The following is a 23,218-nucleotide window of genomic DNA, read 5'->3' on the forward strand; positions in this document are numbered from 1 at the left end:
TAGCGTCCGTGACGTCACCCGTAGGTTTCTGAAGAGCATTTTAGAAGCTCTTAGTGGGCGGGAGTCGGCCATCGCCATCTTGGAATCGCGTCACTGCATGTCACTCTTGGATAATCGAAAATAAGCAAAGAGGTGGGATGTGGGTGGAGCTGGTTGCTGAAACCACGCCCACCTAGTGCGACAGTGGTGACAGCAGTGGCAATCCACCTGTCACTCAAGTGGCCACGCCCTAAATTATGCAGAACTTTAAGGCTTAATATAATGAGTTATAAAAAAATTCACCCCCCTCACAGCTGATGTGAAGGGCAAAATATGCTATGCTATATGGACCAAAACCATTTTTTATACCAGGCTGTAAACATATTTTTTTCTGCTGTAAAGTTGGGCATTGTTATGCACATGGGGAGTCTATGGGAATGACTCCCTTTTGCAGTCATGTCTCTAGCAGCCAGTCGATGAATTGCAGTTTTAGTCACTTCCGTGTTGGCTTCAAGAGGGAGACCGAGAGGTTGCATGATTTATTATCTCGATGCAGCGCGGACGCGCCTGGAAAAACCGACCGTGTCGCTTCCATTATGAGCGCAGCTGCCGCGCCTACATTCGAAATGACAAACTTGAGCGTGCAAAAGACACAATATGTGAACGGCTCCGACAGCGCTGTGAGATCCAGTGTGACTTGAATTCAGCGATGAACACAAATGACTCATTCAAACTAGTTTAAAGCTGTGTGCAACGAGATAGTCAGAAGGCTTTTCAATGTACACATCGCCATTATTACCGTGGACTTGCTGTAGTAACACTCACTGCACCATGGTATTGTGGCAGCAATGTGGGATATTCACACTGAATTTTATTACAGGAGTAATGGTATATAATTATAGTATGTATGTGTTTGTGATTAAGCTATAGCATGTATGCATTTATACTGAATGTTTTTAGACTACCGTTTTTCATACAAATAGGCTACCTGTAAAACCATGTAGTTATATTTTTACCATGGTATTGAGTGTGGTTTTAACTGTGTTTATCATGATTTAAAATGTATGCTTGCTACTATGGGAGACCAATGCTTAACTAAAAAAAAAAAAAAAAAAAAAAAAAAAAAACTGGGTCAGAATAAATTTAACCATATAAAACTGAGGTTGCTACAATTTTTACAGATGTTACTGATTGATAATGAACAGAAATTTACCTCTGCATCCTCAAGCTACTATCAAATGTGCATTTCTAAGAGAAAAAAGTGATATTATTATTATTATCAGACAACTCAAACCTGTTTCTTGACTTGAAACAATATAACTCATTAGAACATGCAGAAATTAATTTTTCTCTTTAGATATCTATTTTGTTAAGGGAAATTACAACTTTCAGGAGCAAAACTGACTTTAAACTTGAAAGAAATAAAGATTTGACATTTATCGTGATAATTATCGATATCAACTGATATTAAAAAAATTATCATGATAATTTTTTTTTTTTTGCCCATTTCGCCTGTCCCTAGGCTTAAACAAAAATGCATTTTTAGATATAGAAATATAGAATTTTTAAAATCGTGGTCATGCCTTTTACTATTTTCTAGTAGTATTTGTGGTTTAATTCAGACATTGGATTACTGCTTACTGTCTTTGTACCAGGATATACAAAAAAAAAAAAATTAATGTCCAGATCTATTTATTAAAATGATTATGCATAACAGAGTATTTAAAAATATTTTAATATGAAAAAGAAAAACACACAAAAAAAATATTATTATTAAATATTTCACACTTGCAGTATCTCAAATGCATGTGTTCTTCAGTGATCTTTTTTTTGCCAATAAATAAATAAATAAAGTGCAAATACACTGTTAATTATAAGTTTAATTATAATCAAGTTAGTTGTCCAAGTAATTTACATTGCATTTAACTGACAAAGAAAAAAATAATCTAATTGAATTTAATATAACTTATTAAAAACTTGAAATTACTGAGACTTATTGTGATGAGTTAATGTAAATTTATGTTGAATAATGAAAAAAAAATCTTGAAAAAAATTTAAATAAAGATTTCATGCAGTGTTTCAGATACCGCTCTTCTCCTATGATCTTTATTTATTTATTTTTTGCGTGTTCAATAGAATAAGAAACATAATAAATAATAACCTGAATTAAATAAATGTTATTATAATAATAAGAAACGTTTTATTAACTTATAAACTTCTTTTTTGTTTTTTTCATTAATTTTTTTTCTTTTCTCTTTTTAATTTTAAAAATTCTTGTTTGTCAGTGATCAAAATGCAGGACAATTCATTTCTTAGTGCTGTGATTAAATATTTCCCCTTTTCTGTCTTACAGAGAAGCTGTTTGGTGAATTCTTGTCCTGGGATCTGCAGGACGCTCTGTCGCACCTGCCACTGAAATCCGGTCAATCCGTCTCCATCCCTGTCAACATAAGTGCCAAACTGGACTTCTCCGGTCAGGAGAACCTGTTACACGACCTGAACGACGGTAAGCATCCAGCACATATACGCTGACACGCAAAAACAACATCATCGGGGTCCGTTCTGGTTTGTCCCATCCAATTTACGCTCAATTTCTGAGAGTGCATCACCGGAGCCATCGCACTATAATCAAGACGGGCTTGATTGCTCTCTGATAGATGGAAAGGCAGTATTCACTTTGCCCTGTTATGGTAGATCTGATCCAAGCGAGGTGATTTGAAATGGTGTCTGTAGTGTCTCATTTTACATTCAACGGAGACATCAGCCGCCTCTCTCCTGTATTACCCTCTCTCCGTCCCCTTTGCCCTCTCTTATTTCCTCTCTGGATTCATATCTATTTCCTCTTCACATCTTGTTCCTTTTGTCTGTTTCCTGGTTATATTACACTTATACCTTCTTTCTTCCTGTCTAACCTCTTGTTTTACCTCTCATGCCTGAAAAGGAGAAAGCACCATTATTACAGTTGTTTCTCTTTAACAGCATTGAAGTGGCGTTCAAATTTGCTTCAAACGTTGCGATACGTTTCTGAAGTGGCAAAACGTCATTCACACGCACACTGTACTGTTCAAAAGTTTGGGTAGTATCTATATATAGTTATAGTTAATACATATAGTTAATACTCTCATTTATCAGGGATGCATGAGACTGATTGAAAGTGACAGTTTAATGCCATTAACTTTCTGTTCATCCAAAAATCCTGCAAAAAATATTTATGATAAAAATATTATTATTATATATATTATTATAATAAGAAATGTTCATTGAGCAACAAATCAGCGTAAAAAAAAAACTTTAAATTAATATCAAAATGAAAAAAAAAGATTGTGAAATACATGACAAAATGTTATTAAAAGTAATTAAAATGTTAAAATATTATTAAATGATAAAAAAAATAAATATAAAAATGAACTATTATGAAATATCTAATGTTAAAATGTATTTTTAAATATATTCAATTAATATTTTAAAATATTCATATAGAAAACAGTTTCACAGTATTACCTTTTTTTTACCTGAGATTACCTTTTTTCACATTGCAAATGAAAAAAAAATGCAAATAGAAAATTTATTGTGTAATAGGCTTTGTACTTCACTCACATCGACGTAAAACATCGTCCTTCACATCGGCTATATCAGCGCAGTGAGGTGGTGGTCACGCTGAATGCCAAAAAATGTACAGCGGAACAGTGTAACTTTTTATGTTTCTTTAACTGTATTTTATTTTGATAATGAACAGGCTGCAGTGTTGCAAAATTTGTTGAGGCGTGAGGCACCTGCGCAAGTACTCACAGCACAACCAAATACGGAGATGTGCTGCAAGAACAGAAATGTGCTGCAAATACTCACAACGCAAACAAGTATGGAAACGTGCTGCAAATACTCACAGAATCATGCTGCAAATACTCACAACACAACCAAATAAAGAAATGCGATACAAAAACAGAAATGTGCTGTAAATACTCACAACACAACTAAATATGGAAACATGCTGCAAATACTCACAACACAATCAAATACAGAAACACACTGCAAAAACAGAAATGTGCTGCAAATACTTAAAACACAACCAAATACAAAAACCTGCTGCAAATACTTACAACACAAACAAATACGAAAATGTGCTGCAAATACTCACAGAAACATGCTGCAAATACTCACAACACAACCAAATACAGAAACGCACTGCAAAAACAGAAATATGCTGCAAATATTCACAGCACAATCAAATACAGAAATGCACTGCAAAAACAGAAATGTGCTGTAAATACTCTCAACACTACTAAATACAGGAATTGCAAAAATAGAAGCATGCTGCAAATACTCACACCACAACCAAATACAGAAACGCACTGCAAAAACAGAAATGTGCTGTAAATACAAACTACAAATACAGAAACAAAATAGAAGCATGCTACACATACTCACAACACAACCAAATACAGAAACGCACTGCAAAAACAGAAATGTGCTGCAAATACTTACAACACAACCAAATACGAAAACGTGCTACAAATACTCACGAAACATGCTGCAAAAACTCGCAACACAACCAAATAGGAACAATGTGCTGCAAATACTCTCAATATTAAAAAATAAAAAAATCAGAAATGCGCTGCAAACACTCACAACACAGCGAAATGCAGAAACACGCTGCAAATACTCACAACAAATACAGAAGTTTCTGTATTCGGTTGTGTTATGAGTATTTGCAGCACACGTGTTGTCAAACTGATTAAGGTGTTTTCCTAATTTGCTGGAGCTTTTACTATTTGCATGTGTTTTCTTAGGTTTCAGCACGTTGAGCTCTCTCAGCCACTATAGTTTTTACTGATTTTTTTAAAAACATAATATAATATTTCGTTTTGCACATTTGATTCAGTAAATGGTCTTTGGGGGAAAAAAAAAAAAAAGGGAAAATTTGGTCCAATGTCATCTTGAACATTTTTCATCTAATTCTACCAAGTTCAAATGATCTGAACTGCACTCCAAATCAGTTATATAGCTTTTTTTTACTTTCACTGCATTTGGCAGTTGACTATTTTCTTCTCTACTTTAAGAAATTAGAGAAGAAGCTCTTGCGATAAAGTATGAAATGTCACTGAAATGTATTTGCAACCTCGTCTGAGCCCAAAAGAGCAACCTACCAGAATTGGAAATGTCCTCCAGGTTCTCGGTGTCTCATTGTACGCACATGTAAATATTAATGAGACACGAGGAGAACAGACTGTAGCAGACGAGCGGCGGTGTGCGTCTGTCTGTCTGCTGCGTTTCTGCTTGAATTACAAACAGGTGCGAGATGAACACCCTCCTTCTTCTTTCTCTGTCCTCTCCTGGGTCTCTCCTCAGACGCTGCTAAAATGTTTTAATTATTGTGGAAATAATAATTTTCTCTGAATTAGGGTGATAAGACAGCTTAAAGCCTGTCCTATTAATGCAGCATGTAGAGGGCAGTGAATTGTAAACACTGCTGATGTTATCACAGGTGCTAATACATTATTGCTATTATATAGTAGTAATATTAGCACCGTCTGCTAATGGTATTCTTATCATGGAGGTTTGTAACTGTAATACAAAACTCTGATTCGCACTCACATAAAGCAAACTTGGATGAATTAATAAAACTAAAAGAAAAGTTTGCTTTATGTGAGTGCGAATCAGAGTTTTGTATAATAGTGATTCAATGGATTGATGCACCTAAATGAAAGAGCACGGTGCAAACAACTTGTGGTTTGTAACTGTAGAAACTATTAAAAAATATCAAGTCATTCAAATTTTGAAGTGTTTGATGTTGCACTTCCTACTGTCTGATTATCCTTCTCTCCATTGTGATGTCATAATGGATTGCAAGACATAATTGGTGGTGTTTTGCATGAAGCAGCTTTTAGACTGTTGTCAACATCAGGGTAAATGATAAATATATATATAGTATAAATATATATAAAAAATATATATATATATTATAAATATATATATATATTTTACTGTTGTTCTAAACAGTACTAAAAATAAAATAGTATTAGTATTAAATACTATTGTATTTTACAGTACGATAGTTCATTACGAATATTACAGTAGTTTGGAGTTTGAAAGCAAAGAAATTAAGACAACCATAATTATTGCTAATTGTATTTTTATGGTTGTTCTATTATTATTATAGTAATTATAGTATAGTAAGTTACAATTATAGTAAATTTATTTTTTTAATTATTTATTTATTTAATTTTTAGAATTTAAATAAATACAAATATTATTTTTTATTAATATACTATATTTGTTATTTTACAGTAAAATATAATAATAACAACATTATTATTATTATTATTGTTATTATTGTTATTATTATTATTATTATAGTTTAACATTTGAAAGCGAAATAAAATTTTGACAACCAGTATCTCTCACATCCCATTATGACAGTTTAATAAAATAAAATTATTACTATTATTGTTGTTGTTGTTGTTGTTGTTATTGTTGTTGTTATTATTATAAGATACTTATTTTTATTTCACAGTAGTATAGTATTATTACAATTATAGTTCATTTGTTTGATTTAATGTTTTATTAAATTTAAATAAATAAGCAAATATTGTTTTTATTAAACTTTTTGTTAAATATGTATTTTACAGTATATTATTATTATTATTATTATTATTATTATTTTTAGTTTAACATTTGAAAGCAAAATATAATTTTGATAGCCAGTATCTGTCGTGTCCCATTATAACAGTTCTACAATATAAAATTATTATTATTATTATTATTATTATTATTATTATTAAAAAACTTATTTTTATTTCACAGTAGTATTATTACAATTATTGTTAATTTCTTTGATTTAATATTTGTAATTTAAATAAATATTGTATTATTTTTATTAAACATTTTATTAAATATTTATTTTGCAGTAAAATATTATTTATTATTATTATTAGTATTATTATAGTTTAACATTTGAAAGCAAGTATCTCTCGCATCCCAATATGACAGTTCTATAAAAAAAATATTAATAAATACTTATTATACTACTTACAGTAGTATAGTATTATTACAATTGTAAAAAAAAAAAAAAATAATAATATATAATTATATTAAATGTAGGGAAAAAAACTGTTTTTTCCTTCTTTTTGGTTCTCAGCTGATCATGTACCTGCAGCACTTACTTTCTTAGTAATGAATTTTAGATGTAAATTTGTTGTTAACCAACTCGTTATTAACCAATCAGTTCAACAAGTGTATGACTGATTCAGTTGATCAGAGTGAGTTTAATCGAACTGATTCCGTAAAAAGAACTGACTTATGAAAAACATTTCTAAGCTGACCACACCGTACGTTCCCTTTGTTCCTTTTGCTCTGTTCTCTTCAACCCTTTTCCATGCCATTTTGTGTCTCTAATCGCTCTCTTAGTGTCTGCCTCTATCTCTCCTGTCAGCATAACTCAGGCTGCGATGGCGGTGATGTCATCACTGTGATGCAATGCTGTGTCTGTCTCTCAGGAGGCCGTTGGGTTCAGTCCGTACGGGAGTTTCTTTAACATGCCGCCCGCTTTCGTTCATTCATCCGTCCTCTATAAATCGTCTCCCCGTCAGAGAGAGGCAGCGCGTGAGGGCCAGACAGTCAGACTAAACACATTAGTGCCTGAATGTTAAAATGTCAGCGCAAGAACAACATAATGAGAGAGGAGAGTGGCTCCATTAAACCGGACGGCTCCCCCCGCTGAGAGGCCGCTGGAGGTAAACGTTTACCCTTCATGCGGGACGTCAGCCGACCGCAGAGCCCTGGTGAGGATGATGTCACGCCGCCACATAGGGATGAACCTGATAGCCTCATTGGGTAACGTCTGGTAACGGCCGAGCGCCGCTTTTTTCAATGCAACCCGCTGTGTTTTACTTAAGCAGGGGAGTAAATGACGTCTGTTATACATAAACTGTTTAGGATATTCATTAGGTGGATAATTTGAGCTGATATTTAGCTCCTAGACCTTTTTTCATTTCCATTTCTTATGTATACTTAGAAAAGGTAAAATCAAATTATGACCAGGAAAAAAAGCATGTAATAATGCAGTGTTTAATTTAGTTTAATTTAATTTTATTTTATTTTATTTTATTTTATTTTATTTTATTTTATTTTATTTTATTTTATTTTATTTTATTTTATTTTATTTTATTTTATTTTATGCTTTTTATGCTATTTTTAAATTTATTTCATGCTATTTAATTGTATTTACTTTCTTTTCTTTTTTTCTTTTATTAAAAGATCTTTACACTTAAAGGCATTATATAAAAATATCAAATTATTATTATTATTATTATTATTATTATTATTATTATGATTATTATTATTAAATAGTATAATTAAATCTTTAAATATACTATAAAAAATATTTATTTATAAAGTTTAATAGTAATAAATTGTTTTATGTTTATGTTTATGTTATTATTTTTATTATTATTATTATTTAATATTATAATTACATAATAAATGGTATTCAAATAAACAATAAAAAAAAATTCTGTTTTCATTTCATCATTCTTTTTCTTCTTCTACTAATTATTATTAAATAATTAAATGTGCTATTCAAAAATAATTATTTATGCATTTTAATAATAATAAATTATTTAATTTTGTTTGTATATAACCATTACTAATATTATTATTAAAAACATGTAATAGTAGTAGTAAAACAAATAAATATTTATATAAATATTTATTTATTCATTTTAATAGTAATATTTTTTATATTATTATTATTAGTAGTAAATATAATTAAATATTTAAAGCTATTATATAAAAACATTTCTTTATTAATTTCATTATTATTATTATTGTTGTTGTTATTAAATCATTAAATGTGTTGTATGAAAAATTATTTATGCATTTTAATAATACATTTTTTATACAATTTTTTTAATATTAATATTAGTATATTAGTAATATTATTATTAAAACGTATTAATAGTAGTAGTAGTATAAAAGTATAAATGTTATTTATAAATTATTTTAATAATAATATTTATAAGTATTAATATTAATAAAATAGGTACATATATAATTAACAATATATTATATAATAATAATTTTATATTTCTGAGTCTAAATTTATCTAAATGTATCTTTTCTTTTAGCTTTTATATATCTTAGCTCCGCCCTCTTCTGCTCGTGTGATACTCTCTTAACTCCGCCTCCTCTTACCTCATGTCACTCTGTTTGCTCTGACCTGGTGTCTGGGCGTCTGAGTCTTGTAAAGTTAGCAGCAGACATTACGACATATTGTGTCAGACACTCTTGAAGGGAAGTGATGTCATTTCGGAGGCCGTGGGACTCGTAATGAGGACCGTAAGTTCTCTGTGTTTCGAGTGATTGAACACCATCTCCTTCCCTTTCAGAACCCACGGGTGGTAAAACACAAATAGTGACCAGATCCATCCTGATGTGTGCTGTTATGTACGGCTGTGTCTCTTTTACCAAGCAGTAGAGAGGCAGCGTATGAAAGATGACTGAAAATCACATGCTGTTCAACATTTTTGTGTGTGCACCTTTCACCTGCCATCTTTTCCGCTCTTCCTCCTCTGTTGAATGTCAGAATCCATACGAGTGTATTGGAACATCTGCATGAGATACGGAGAGAAATCTGTGCATGGCAAACGCTGCAATTTACCCTCATTATTTTCCCTCAGACAGAGCCAAAGCAGGTCAAATCCAGAAATGTCACCGCTGCAGAAACACCTTCAATTACAGCAATGGCTTTGTGTGGCAGACAATGCAACCTCCATGTTTATTTATTTCTTTAAGTACATAGAGACGCCTATTTAATTTTTAATTTCTTTTTTTTATTTTTTTATTTTTTACAAAAATAGTATTATTAAACCTTTAAAGGCACTATATAAATGAAATGTAATTGTTTTATTTTGTTATTTTTATTATTATTATTATTATTATTATTATTATTATTATTATTATTATTATTATTATTGTTATTAACCTTCCGGTATAATTATTAGAAAATACATTTGTTATTAAAACTTTAAATGTGCTATATTTAAAAATGATATTTCTTTCTTTATTTGTTTGTTTGTTTAATGACAGAGAGATGCTACCTTTAAACATTTATTATTATTATTATTATTATTATTATTATCATCGTTGTTGTTGTTGTTGTTGTTGTTGTTGTTGTTGTTGTTGTTGTTGTTGTTATTGCTAAAAAACCTACCAGTGTAATTATTAGGAAATCTATTTATTTTTAAAACTTGCTACCATTAGACATATAAATATTTATTATTATTATTATTATTATTACAAAAATATTATTATTAAATGTTTAGAAGCACTATATAAATTAAATGTAATTATTTTTATATTGTTTCTATTATTGTTGTTGTTGTTACAATCTAATTATTAGAAAACATGTTTGTTATAAAAACTTTAAAGATTGAAACATTTGTTATTATTATTATTATTATTATTATTGTTATTAGTTATTATAAAATTATTATTATTAAACCTTCAGAAGCACTATATAAATTAAATGTAATTGTTTTTTATTTTGTTTCTACGACTACTACTATAATTATTAGAAAATGCATTTATTATTGCTGCTTTTAAACATTTCTTATTATTATTATTATTATTATTACAAAAAATATTATTATTAAGCCTTTAGAAACACTATATAAATTAAATGTAATTATTTTTTATTTTATTTATTTATTTTTAGTAATATTTATTTATTACAAAAATACTATTATAAAACTTTAGAAGCACTATATAGATTAAATGTAATTGTTATTTTTTCTTTTGTGTATATTATTATTATTATTATTATTATTATTAAAATTATTATTATTACAATAATTAGAAAGTGTAGTTATTATTAAAACTTTAAATGTGCTATAGAAATTAATTAATTAATTTATTTATTTATTTATTTATTTATTTATTTATTTATCAATAATCTGACATTTTCAGATGATATAGGATAGGTTATGAGAAGAAATTAGATTTTGTGTTTGCGCTTCTCTGTGAAAAGTTGAGGTGAGCAACATGCATTTAATAAGTATATAAGGTAATTTTTTTTTATTTCATGTTGGCAATTAATTAAAAAAAAATAATGAAACATTTTACAACAAAAGTTTAGATTAGAAGTTTAAAACATCTGTTTTAGTAATCACAAAATTAACTGACACGCTCCATAAGAAGCATAAAACGTTGCATATACTGCAGCTGATGTTGTACAGTTGAGGATTTGTTTTATTAGTTTTGTGTTTTTATGTTCTTGCAGGTTACAGACCATTTAAGTCTGCACTGATGAAAGTCTCATTCGTCATATTTATGTCCCGTTTCCAAAAATAACCCAGAATGTTTCTCGCTTGAATGAATTTGTGTGAGTTTATAAGTTTGCGCCGTTATCCGTATGCACAGGAGAGATAAAATATATCCACCTGAGTGTGTTCCAGAGAGCCACTGCAGCACACGCACTCCAGAGTCTTATTTATTACCAACTTTTTCCACCTCATCATATTTCAAACTGTCATGTTATGGATTTTAATTTTTATTTCGAGCGCTAAACGCCGGACAAACAGATGCGCTGAGAGATAGAAAGGCGGATGGAGAGCGAGATGCAGAGGAAAGCATATGAGCGATGTTCACGTCCTCTGAATGTGAGGAATTATGGTTGTATAATAGCGTCCTCTTAAGTTACAGAAGATAGTGATCTCTCTTTCCTCTCTAGTTGTTTCTCAGGCCTATGTCTAGTATGTCTAATGTATATTGTTGTATGCTTTCAGATGGTATCAGTGTAACAGGTCTGCCCGTCTCCAGCCCGCTACGGCAGGTCCTAAAGCCACGTGCCGAAAATAAACCAGTCGGTACTGACGCCAGCAAGAACGAATTCAATCACGTCAAGGTAGGAAATTTGTCCTCAGGCTACACACGCTTTATTTTTTTGCTCACACTCTGCTCTAGAGCCATAGTACACTTAAATGCTGTAGAACACTTGTAAGTGTACTAGCTAGGTGTGATGCAGTTTTAATGGTTACTTGGGTTCTAATTATGACATCACACTGGAATGCCCCACCCACATTGTGAATCAGTCTTATTCTGTGTGTAGAGCATATCAGATTGCTTTCTGAATGGCCTTTTTTGTTGTATCGTGTTTTTCCTGCATAGCAGCTGTAAAACTTGACTGTTTCTCACTTTACATCAGTCTGTAGTGTGCCTCTGTCCATGGTGCTGAACTTTTGTGTGTGTCTCTGTCCATGGTGCTGAAGTTTTAGCTGAAATCAGATTTGAATTGACCTGTTGGTGAGTTTATATGAGGTCTGCTTTATTCTTTCTTATTGAGCAGATTGAGCTTTTTTTTTTTTTTTTTTTTTTTTGGAGTAGTCCATTGTTTATTTATCATTGTGTAAGAAGCAAATCTCACATTGTTGATCATGTTTGTGAATATACAGTATGTACACACCAAGTACTGAGTTTATTTATTTGTTTAAACAAACAAAATAAATATATATTTTTTATAAATTTGTTTAATTTAATTTAGATTTTTAAATTCATTTTTATTTTATTTAAATTTAATTTAATATTTTATTTTATATAGTCCATGTCCGTGGAAGTGATATAATCAATCCGATGTGTATTTTATATAATATTTATTTTTTTTGTTTTTTGTTGTTTTATTTATATTTAATAATAGTAACTTTTTTTTTTTTTTTATTTTATTACATTTTTATTTTATATTGTGGTTTAATTAATCATTTTTTACTGTATTTATTCAAAATAAAATAAAATAAATTTTTAGAATTTGTTTAATTTAATTTTATTTTGATTTAATTTTTAATTCATTTTTATTTTGTCATTTACTTATATTTAATTTAATATTTTATTTTATGTAGTGCATGTCCTTGGAAGTGATATAATCAATCCAGTTTGGATTTATATATTGTTTTTTGTTTTGTTTTGTTTTATTTATTTATATTTAATAATAGTAACTTTTATTTTTTTATTTTATTAAACTTTTATTTTGTATAATGTGCTTTAGCGGAAGTGGTTGAATGAATCATTTTTTACTGTATCTATTCAAAATAAAATAAAATAAAATTAATTTTATAATTTGTTTCATTTTATTTTATCTTGATTTCATTTTTAATTCATTTTTATTTTGTCATTTACTTATATTTAATTTAATATTTGATTTTATATAGTGCATGTCAGTGAAATTGATATAAGCAATCCAATGTGTATAAAATATTTATTTGTTTTCTTTTGTTTTACTTATATTAATTTTTTTAATTAACTTTTTAAATTTTATTATTTTATTTTATATTTATTATATTTTTATTTTATATAGTGTGGTTTAGCAGAAATGGTAAAATGAATCAAATGTGTGTTTTATTGTACCTATTTAAAATTAAATAATATAAATAAATGGAAAAAAATATTTTAATTAATTTAATTAAAAATAAATTAAATTTAAATTAAATTAAAAAGGTCAGAGGAAGTGTTATAGTCAGTCCAATAGGTAATGGAGGAATGGGCAATTATCTGAAAGACTGTTCACACTGACAGTGATCTGCGGACTGGAGGTCATTCATTTTGCAATTTTCTGGCAACCTGAGTGCGCTGCAAAAACAATCTGTGTATTTTAAAACAAGCTCAATTTACTTGACAAGCAACATGGCATGTGATAATAAATCGTGTTTTTGTTTTTGTGAGAGAAATCTAACTAAAGTTAATGAGATTTATGCTTAAAATGTACTACAGAGACAAAATAAACTTAATTCAAAAAGAAAACACATTTATTTTGTCTCACCCCATTACCAAATAGTTTTTTTTTCCCCCTTGTTTAACGCATAAACTAATTTCCGCTCCAGGATGCTAATTTTAACAAGCAAGCAAACTAATTTGTTGTTGAATTAAATTGTGTAGGATTTTTAGGACATTTCATTTGTGATCAGATTTTTACCAGCAACATCAGGACGTCCAGCCTCAGGAACGCCCAGTAGCGAACACCAGTACGGGGACCCGCTGTCCTCCAGCGGCAAAATCACTGTCAGTGTGAGTGGGGCATGAGACTGACAATCCATCTACCTCTATCCCTCCTGTCATCAATGCATAATTCAGTGCCATTTTCGTCAGAAAGAAAGAGTTTGAGGACACCAGGGTGAGAAAATACAGATGCATCCTGAATGGAAACGAGATGAACAGGGAAGCTAGAGTAAGTAATGAGAGGAGGAAGTGTTGAGTGACAGGACACATCAACGCTGCAGGATATATCCCAGCCTGAGACACTCTGAATGTTTGAATCCGGACGAGCTGAAGGTAATCACTTCTGCCGCCTGACTGACAGAGTCCGACTGCGACTCACAACAGGAAGTGTCTTCGCTCACTTCCCCTCTCATAACCCTATCAACACTGTCCACTGAGATAGAGAGAGAGACGGTGTCTCGGCCCTCACTATCTCCAAACCCCCAAAACGGCTTAGCGGTGAGGAGAAGGAGTCTCCAGCTCAGCTGTTTCCAGTGCAGTCTTTCTTTCTTCTTGTCCTGGCAGGGACTGAGGAGTGATAAAGGAGACAGAGAGAATCTGGTCTGCCCTGCAGGGCAGGACGAGCACAATAAGAGATCGGATTGAGGCTGTTGGAGAGGGAAGATTAGGGTCAGATACCTGAGAGAGAGAGAGAGAGAGAGAGAGAGAGAATGTGCTTGTATGTGCTCAAGAACTAAGAATGAACAATACTTCTACAGCATTTATTAATCTTAGTTAATTTCAGCATTTACTAATGGATTATTAAAATCACAAGTTGTGTTTGTTAACATTAGTTAATGCACTGTGAACTAACATGAACAATTAACAACTGTATTTTTATTAACTAGCATTAATAAAGATGAATAAATAGTGTAATAAATGTTTTGTTAATCGTTTGTTAATGTTAGTTAATACATTAATGTTAACAAATGACACCTTATTGTAAAGTGTTATTGTTTTCTTTTTCGTTGAGCATCACATCATTTTTTTAACATTTATTTATTTATTTATATAAGCATCACAATTTTTCTACGATCATTAATTATTTAAATGACATTGTTTATTTTTGCTTATTTTCTAACTGTATTTTGTATAGATTTTAGATTTTTTTTTATCTGTTATAAAATAAAATATAAAGACATATTTTATATTTAAAACTGATCGAAACAAACTGATCTAAATATTAATAACTGATCTAAACAAATAAAACTGATCTAACTTAAACATATAATTAATAATTAATTCATTTCAGTTTTTAAGTTTACAATTATTTTTAAAATTTAAAATTTATCATTTAAAATTTAAAATTTGTCAAAATTGTAATTGGCTGACTGCTGTGCTATATATATATGTATATGTCTTTTTTTTTTTAATATTTTAATAATACTAATACGAATATGAATACTATTACTAATATATTTATTATACTTGTTTACCAAGAAGACAACTGCGTCAGTGGAGAGCTTGAAATAAAAATGTGTTAAGAAAACAAATGAAGACAAATGAAGCTAAGCCTCATTTATGAACAGAATATTTTGTCGTGCCTCAGAAAAACGTTAATGGTATATTTATTTGGGTGTGTTCAGGATACATAAATGCTGTCTATGAAATTAGTCTTAGCAAGACAAAAGGGTTGACCAGGAAAAAAAAAAAAAAAGACTAAAAAAAAACAAAAGTGCACATAGTTCAAGAAACGTCACTGAACAGATCTTATCATGTATTTCTTTTATAAAGCCATATGAGATGTTACATCCACAAAATAGCTGTTGGATCCAATTCCAGAAGTGCCAAAACTGGGTTCGGCTTGTTCCTGCACAAATAATAAAGTACAACCTCCAAATTCAGATTATATCAGAAGTGATTTAAAGAAATAGATATCCCAAAGATGAAAATTATAGATATAGATAGAGATGCACCGATACCGAGCGCCGGTATTGTACTCGTACTCATTAAAATGCCCCGATACCACACAGCATGTGACAAGTGCTGTATTCAGACAAATAAACACAGAAAATAGAACATCAGACAGTAGAATGGCGTTAAGTAAGTACTGGAAAAAGTGATATTAGTGCATCCCTAAATATAGATGTGTTTGTTTGTTCATCAGAACAGATTTGGAGAATTTAATCTGTGTATCACTTGCTCTCCAATGGATCATTTGCAGAGTGAATGGGTGCCGTCAGAATGAGAGTCCCAACAGCTGATTAAAAACTTGACAATAATCCACAAGTAATCCATACGACTCCAGTCCAGCAATTAGCATTTTGTGAAGCAAAATGTGTGTTTATAAGAAACAAATCCATCATTAAGGCTTTTTACAATGTGAGTCCACACTTTTCACTTCACAAGATGTTAATTGATGGACTGGAATCATGCTGATGAGTTGTGGATTCTTGTGCTGTTTTTATAATCGGGTTTCTGTACCGAATATTTAAAAAATGTATTGGTAAATTTACAAATATCGGTATTTGTACTCAGTATCGACAAGTACCAAAAATAAAAGTATCTATATCGGGCGATTACTAGAAAAAGTGGTATTGGTGCATCAGTAAATATAAATGAGTTTGTTTGTACATCAGAACAGATTTGGAGAAATTAATTTGTGTATCAGTTGCTCTCCAGTGGATCCTCTGCAGTGAATGAGAGTCCAAACAGCTGATAAAAACTTCACAATAATCCACAAGTAATCCAAGTAGTCCAGTAATTAGCATTTTGTGAAGCAAATGTCTATTTGTAAGAAACAAATCCATCATTAAGGCTTTTTTCAATACACACTTTTCACTTCACAAGATGTTAATTGACGGACTGGAGTCATGCTCATGAGTTATGGATTCTTGTGATGTTTTTATAAGCTGTTTGGACTCTCATTCTGACGGCACCCATTCACTGCAAAGGATCCATTGGTGGGCAAATGATATAATGCTAAATTCCTCAAAATCTGTTTCGATGAAGAAATAAACTCATCTACATCTCAAATGGCCTGAGAGTGAGTACGTTTTCAGCAAATTTTCATTTTTGGTTCAACTGTTCCTTTAATTTGTTGTAAAGTGTTGTTTGATTCACCGTTTTACTCATGGTTGCATCCCTTCAGTTTTACTATCAAAACACAAGCTGTACAGAATGCCACATACATCTGTCTGCTGTCAAAGCATTGCAAGAGATGCGAAGAATGCATGCTGCTAGCCAAGGGCAGTTTCTTCGAAGACAAACAGCAATGATTCAGTGGATTTCGGTACAGATGGAATGTAAGCCATTCACAAACTTTTTCACATTTACTACTCACTGCATGTTTGTTCATTGGTTATTTTGGCTGATTTGATGGTGGTGATTTACAACTAACTATCTCTTTTTAACATGAGTGAGTCATGAATCCTATCCCATTTTTCTGGGTCTCTATTTTCCCAGTTTTTTGTCTTCAGGTTTTGAAATCTTAAATACAGCACAGGCTGTTTCGTCATTGTTTCTTCGGCCAGACGGTGAAGAAGCATTTTAATAATTCCTCAGATGGCGCTGGAGGGAGAGCGAATCAATACAAGCTCTCTTTTGTGAGTTCAGTTGAGTAGATTAATGACTCGTTTTCAGCCGGTATGGAAACGGATCATCACATGTGACCCCTGACGGCTCTTGTGTGCGTATGCGTACGTTACGGCATAGTGTGCTCGTGACAGATCCTGCCGGGCACAAACTCTTAAATTAAGCTGTTTGGTTTCGACACGCTCCGCTGCGTTTGTGAGTTTGCAGTCATATAAGCACACACGCATAGTATATTTCATCATTTAGACTCGTGATTAGTTTGTTTACTCGTTTTGTGCATGTAAGGGAAATGAAAAGCACTCTTCTTCCCATCAGCGGCTGATATCCGGAGCTGCTTTATTGAAGATGAGCAGAAACGTTAAAAGTAAATGATCATCAGGGTTTATGAAGTCTGACATGCTTCTCTGGCTATCCTTCACACACGCGTAGATTTGCACAGCTAGATGATGGTTTTTTAGCGTTTGCATCTGCTTTTGTTGTGGCGGTAGGTTGGTTTGAATAAGTCAATAACCCATAATGGCTGTTATGAGTGCTCATATCTGTGAAAATGACAGATCGTTTGGCTAGATTAGACCGTTCTTTCTCGGCTGGGATCGTTTAGAGCCCTTTGAAGCTGCATTTAAAATGCATTTTGGAAGTTCAGACTCACGGCCATCATAGAAGTCCACTATATGGAGAAAAATCCTGAAATGTTTTCCTCAAAAAACATAATTTCTTTACGACTGAAGAAAGAAAGACATGAACATCTTGGATGACAAGGGGGTGAGTACATATATCCTTTAATTGAGAAATCAGAAAAAGTTTAAACAAATTCATACATGAATGATATGAATGAGAACATGCACTCGTTCTGCTTCCCTTCAGGCCTGTGTGTTTTTAACTAAAGCTCTAATGACCAAACACATCAGTGATGTGAGGAGATATTTTCACCACAGACTCCAGATATGAGTCACGCTGCACTGAGAGGCTTTCCAACAGTATGTAGCAATACTTTGGGTACAAAATTGTCCCTGGAAGTGTGCTACATTTGGCATGTACATTTATGTACAACATAAGGTGGTGGTAGAATCAGAATTTGTCTTTTAGGGGTATGGTGGTTTGTGGTAAAAGTTCAAAGGTCAATAAGATTATTATTTTTATTTTTATTAACAAATGGTTACTTTTATTCAGCTAAGAATGCATTAAACTAATCAGAAATGACAAACACTTTTACGTAAGACTTATATTCAGAGCTAGGTAGATTACTTGCAAATTGATTCCATTACTGATTCCAGATTACATTACATAAATTGTAGTTAGTAACATAATCCATTACATTTAGATTACTTTTGATCTACTTTTGAATCATTTATCACACTGCTATAAAGGATTAGGTCACTTCAATTATCTGAATTAAAATTTCCTAATAATTTACTCACCCCCATGTGATCCAAGTCTTTTTTTTTTCTTTCTTCGGTCAAAACGAAATTAAAGTTTTTGAGGAAAACGTTCTAGGATTTTTCTTCGTGTAGTAGACTTCAGTGGTCGCCAATGGGTTGAAGGTCCAAATTGCAGTTCCAATGCAGCTTCAAAGGGCTCTACACAATCCCAGCAGAGGAATAAGGGTCTTATCTAGTGAAACAATCTGTGATTTTCTAAAAAATAAAAATGTATATACTTTTTAACCACAAATGCTCATCTTCTACCAGCCTGACTTCTTTCATTATGTAATCATGTTGGAAAGGTGACAAGTGACAAGTACCAATCCAGTGTTTACAAAGCAAACATGCAAAGAAAGTCATATTCCCTTTATAAAAAAAAAAGGTAAAACATCGATGTCAGACAATTGTGAAGTTGGAGGAGAAAATGAGAGTGTTTTTTTTTTTTTTTTTTTTTACCTACCCTACCTATGTAAACCAAAGTACTATCCATGTGTGACTTTTCCAACATGATCTAGTTCAAGATGAGCATTTGTGGTTAAAAAGTATATACATTTGTAGGGCCCTATGATTTCCACAGTATGGAAAAAGCGGACTGAATCGCAGAATCCTGTCGTAAAAACGGAATTTACTGAATAACGCAGAATGCCACGGAATTATCAAAGTTTGAATGAATTAGTCAAAAGTTGGTCATTACACTTAAATCAGGCTGCAATATAGACTAGTATCTGTAAATATTACGGCGTAAAAAATACCATTTAAATGTGAATCCTGCATGTTCTGCGTGTCTCTGTTTTATTGAATGAGCAGACGAGCGGTTTTGTTCAGCGCGTGTGACGTTCAGCGTCTGTCGTCTCACTATATGAGGACATAAATACATGAACAATATCTGCTGAGAGTCACTTCATGAGCATTTGACCGTTCCATTTTAGGTAAACTAGCGTTATATCATATACACACAGAAATGTAAAGGTAGACACGGCAACCTGTCAAATTAAAAGTATGGTTTAACTTGAAGACATTGTGTCAGAAATATATTACTACTATTACTTCTACAACTACTAAAATAAAACAAACATTATTTTTTAAGGTATAATCACACAACATTTCTTCCATGTTTTAATTTTAATAGTGAATTCCCCCTTTTTTGCCAAAAAAGTTTGCTTAATTTTTAAATAATTAAAAGACAAATTAAATAATGTTTTGATAACCAGAACATTGTTAATACACAACACAGAATTTCTGAGGGTAAAAAAAAAAAAAAAACTTTCTTAAGGCTATTTTAAAAATAAATTTGAATAAATTAAGTATGCATTCAAATAATTAGACATACTAAAACACAGAATTTGAAAACAATAAAACATATGGTGAGAAAAAATAAAGGGGCCCTAATCATGTCATTTTTGTTAAACCTTTATTAAATAGATGTAAAATTGAAATAAAACGGATTTCATAGGGCCCTATGTATGTATTTAATGACTGATTGAATTTGGACCTTCAACCCATTGGCTCCCATTGAGGTCCACCATATGGAGAAAAATCCTGGAATGTTTTCCTTAAAAATCTTCATTTCTTTGCGACTGAAGACAGAAAAACATCTTGAACATCTTGAATGACATGGGGGTGAATAAATTATCAGGAAATTTCTTAATACAGAAATACCAGTGTATATTCAAACATCAAGAAAAACTGGTTTCACCTTAAAATAAGCCTTGTAAAGAAAGCAAGCAGCACACTCTCCCACCTATTTTTTCTTTTATACTGCCTCTCACATCCTCACCGGGTCCAGTTTGACATGATTCACTCTCGCTGTGTGGGTCTGAGAGGGGCAGCTGGGGCATCAGGAGGCACGAGGGGCAGTTAAATTCTGTGAAGAGCCAAGTGCACTCAGTGGAGAGACCAAACACAGCGAGAGTGAAAGAGAGGGGAAGATCCGTATCAGCAGCTGGAGTCGTGCCTGTTTGTGTGTGTGTGTGTGGGGGTCTGGCAGCTCATCTGTGAGATGATGTATGGCAGTTATTCTGTAGCTCTGACTACTGTGTAAGCACTTTCAGCAGCCAACCGCAGGGTAACACACACACAGACACACACGAAAAGATGCACTACGTTTCAACCCTCTATCAATAGCACAAAAAGTAATAATGCATTTGCAGTGAGTCTATGTGTATGCGCTTTGACTCCAACGCTATTAGAAATTAAAACCCTTAGCGGACCAGGGTTTTAATCAGTCAATCCAATGAGAAGTCACATTAGATGTACACATTTATTTAGCAGCTACGCATGTGTGAGAGTGAATGCGATCATCTTAGCAGGACAGATACTCACAGATGTGACCTTTACAAATAAAAGAAGATATAAGCTTTAAATTTTAAAATGAATATGAAATCAAAACTGACCTTGGTAACATTTAACAACCTGAGAAACAGCTCTGATCTTATTGTGCACAGTTGATCAATTTTGTTTTATTCTAAAGTAACAAAAATGTGATATAATAATAAAATATATAATTTAATATAAATAATGTTATTAACATAAATAACTAGTAATAAAATATTATTAAAATTTAATTAATATTAAATGAATTAATCATAATTGTTCCACAGTTCCACGCTATAAAATGTGACCCTGGACCACAAAACCAAGTAGCACAGGTATATTTGTAGCAATAGCCAAAAATACATTGTATGGGTCAAAGTTATCGATTTTTCTTTTATGCCAAAAATCATTAGGATATTAAGTAAAGATCATGTTCCATAAAAATATTTAGTAAATTTACTACCATAAATATATCAAAACTTAATTTTAAACCAAATATTGTCCTATCCTAACAAACCATACATCAATGGAAAGCTTATTTATTCAACTTTCAGATTATGTATAAATCTGAATTTCAAAAAAATTGACCCTTATGACTGGTTTTGTGGTCCAGGCTCACATTTGTTCCACAACATTTTCAGTTTCAAGTTTTAAAAAAGACTTGCAAACCTAACTCATGTATTGTTAATGTTTCATGTTCTCAATTTTCTCTAAAATACCTTACAATTAAGCTGAATGCATTAACACTAGTTATCTAAATTTTACAGCAGTTTTTAATCTTAGTTGGATATGCTAGCATAAAAAAATTTGTATCTTAACATTAATGAACTAACATAAGCTAACAACGAGTATAGTATAGGAGTGGCTCAGGCCAAATTTGACAGTCTGATCCGCACTCATGCTACAGCAGCTGTTTCTTGGGAATTGTACTGGCACAGAATGGTTTTCCCTCTTGAATAATCAAATGAAATCCTTCAAATCAGATCTCTGAAAGTACGGCCTCTTCATAAGACCAAGAGTGTCTCTGATATCTGTTAAACACCATCAGCTGAACCAATCATAGGCCAAAGGACAGAGCCAGATCTCACATCTGAAAACTATTAGCATTTTTCCAAATAAACCCTTTTTCATATTTATCATATGCACTCAACATTCAATAGTTTGAGATCAGAATATTTTTAACAAGTCTTATGAAATCTCTTATGCTCACCAATGATATCTAGTTTTTAAGGTTTTGTTATCAGTATTAGTGCTTTCCTTAACAAACATAACTGTTGTACTATGCAAACTTACTGTTTTAATGCAAGTCTAAAATTGCATTTTCCCAAGGAACATTTACTGAATGAAATCTAAATTTATGATTTATGATATGATTTGATGTCACATGCATGAAAATGCAATTGCTCGTTTCATGTTTAAATAGAGTGTTTTCTAAAATCACATCAGCAAAAACACGTTTTCTATTAAGAGTTAGAGAGAGAGAGGAAAAGGAAAATCTACATTTTAATTTTTTCTTTGGTGGTGCAAAAACTTTGACTTACATTTATAAGTGAACCTCCAGGGGGACTAAAATAATAAGTTGCTTAAAAAGGCATTTAACTATGTGCTTGTGTTTCTGTTTTAGCCAATCAGGTGAGCAAAGGCCGTTTAAGACAGACGTTAAACAAAAACTAAAAGCGGCAGGTCTGAAAATAAACAGCGAAACTCCGCCGAGACTCTGAACGCACCATCTGTGTCTCCATGGAAATGCAAGCAACACTGTGCAGAACTTGAGCGCGTGTGTTTGAAATGTACACGGTTTTATTTAGGACAAGTTTTGTGGGTTGTGTATTTGTGTGTATTTATTTGTTTGTTCCTACAGTGGCACAAAGCATACAGTCGTATCTTAGCAACTGGCTAGTGTGGCATTTTCATAGTTTTATATGGGTGGCGTCGGCCCTCAAGAAACAAAA

The 23,218-nt window shown here is 31.7% G+C and overlaps 1 protein-coding gene across 2 annotated transcripts in view; it reads left to right on the forward strand.

Annotated features, from left to right (window-relative positions):
• The window catches only part of trappc9 (trafficking protein particle complex subunit 9), a 275,482-nt gene that overhangs the window by 124,426 nt on the left and 127,838 nt on the right, over positions 1–23,218 (forward strand). For both annotated transcript variants that reach the window (XM_051136711.1, XM_051136712.1), the window contains 2 exons: positions 2,333–2,485; positions 11,760–11,878. In XM_051136711.1, coding sequence (XP_050992668.1) covers positions 2,333–2,485; positions 11,760–11,878 — 272 coding nt within the window. The remainder of the gene's footprint in view (positions 1–2,332; positions 2,486–11,759; positions 11,879–23,218) is intronic.

Source organism: Labeo rohita, chromosome 19, assembly GCF_022985175.1.
Source record: "Labeo rohita strain BAU-BD-2019 chromosome 19, IGBB_LRoh.1.0, whole genome shotgun sequence".
Classification (NCBI taxonomy): domain Eukaryota; kingdom Metazoa; phylum Chordata; class Actinopteri; order Cypriniformes; family Cyprinidae; genus Labeo; species Labeo rohita.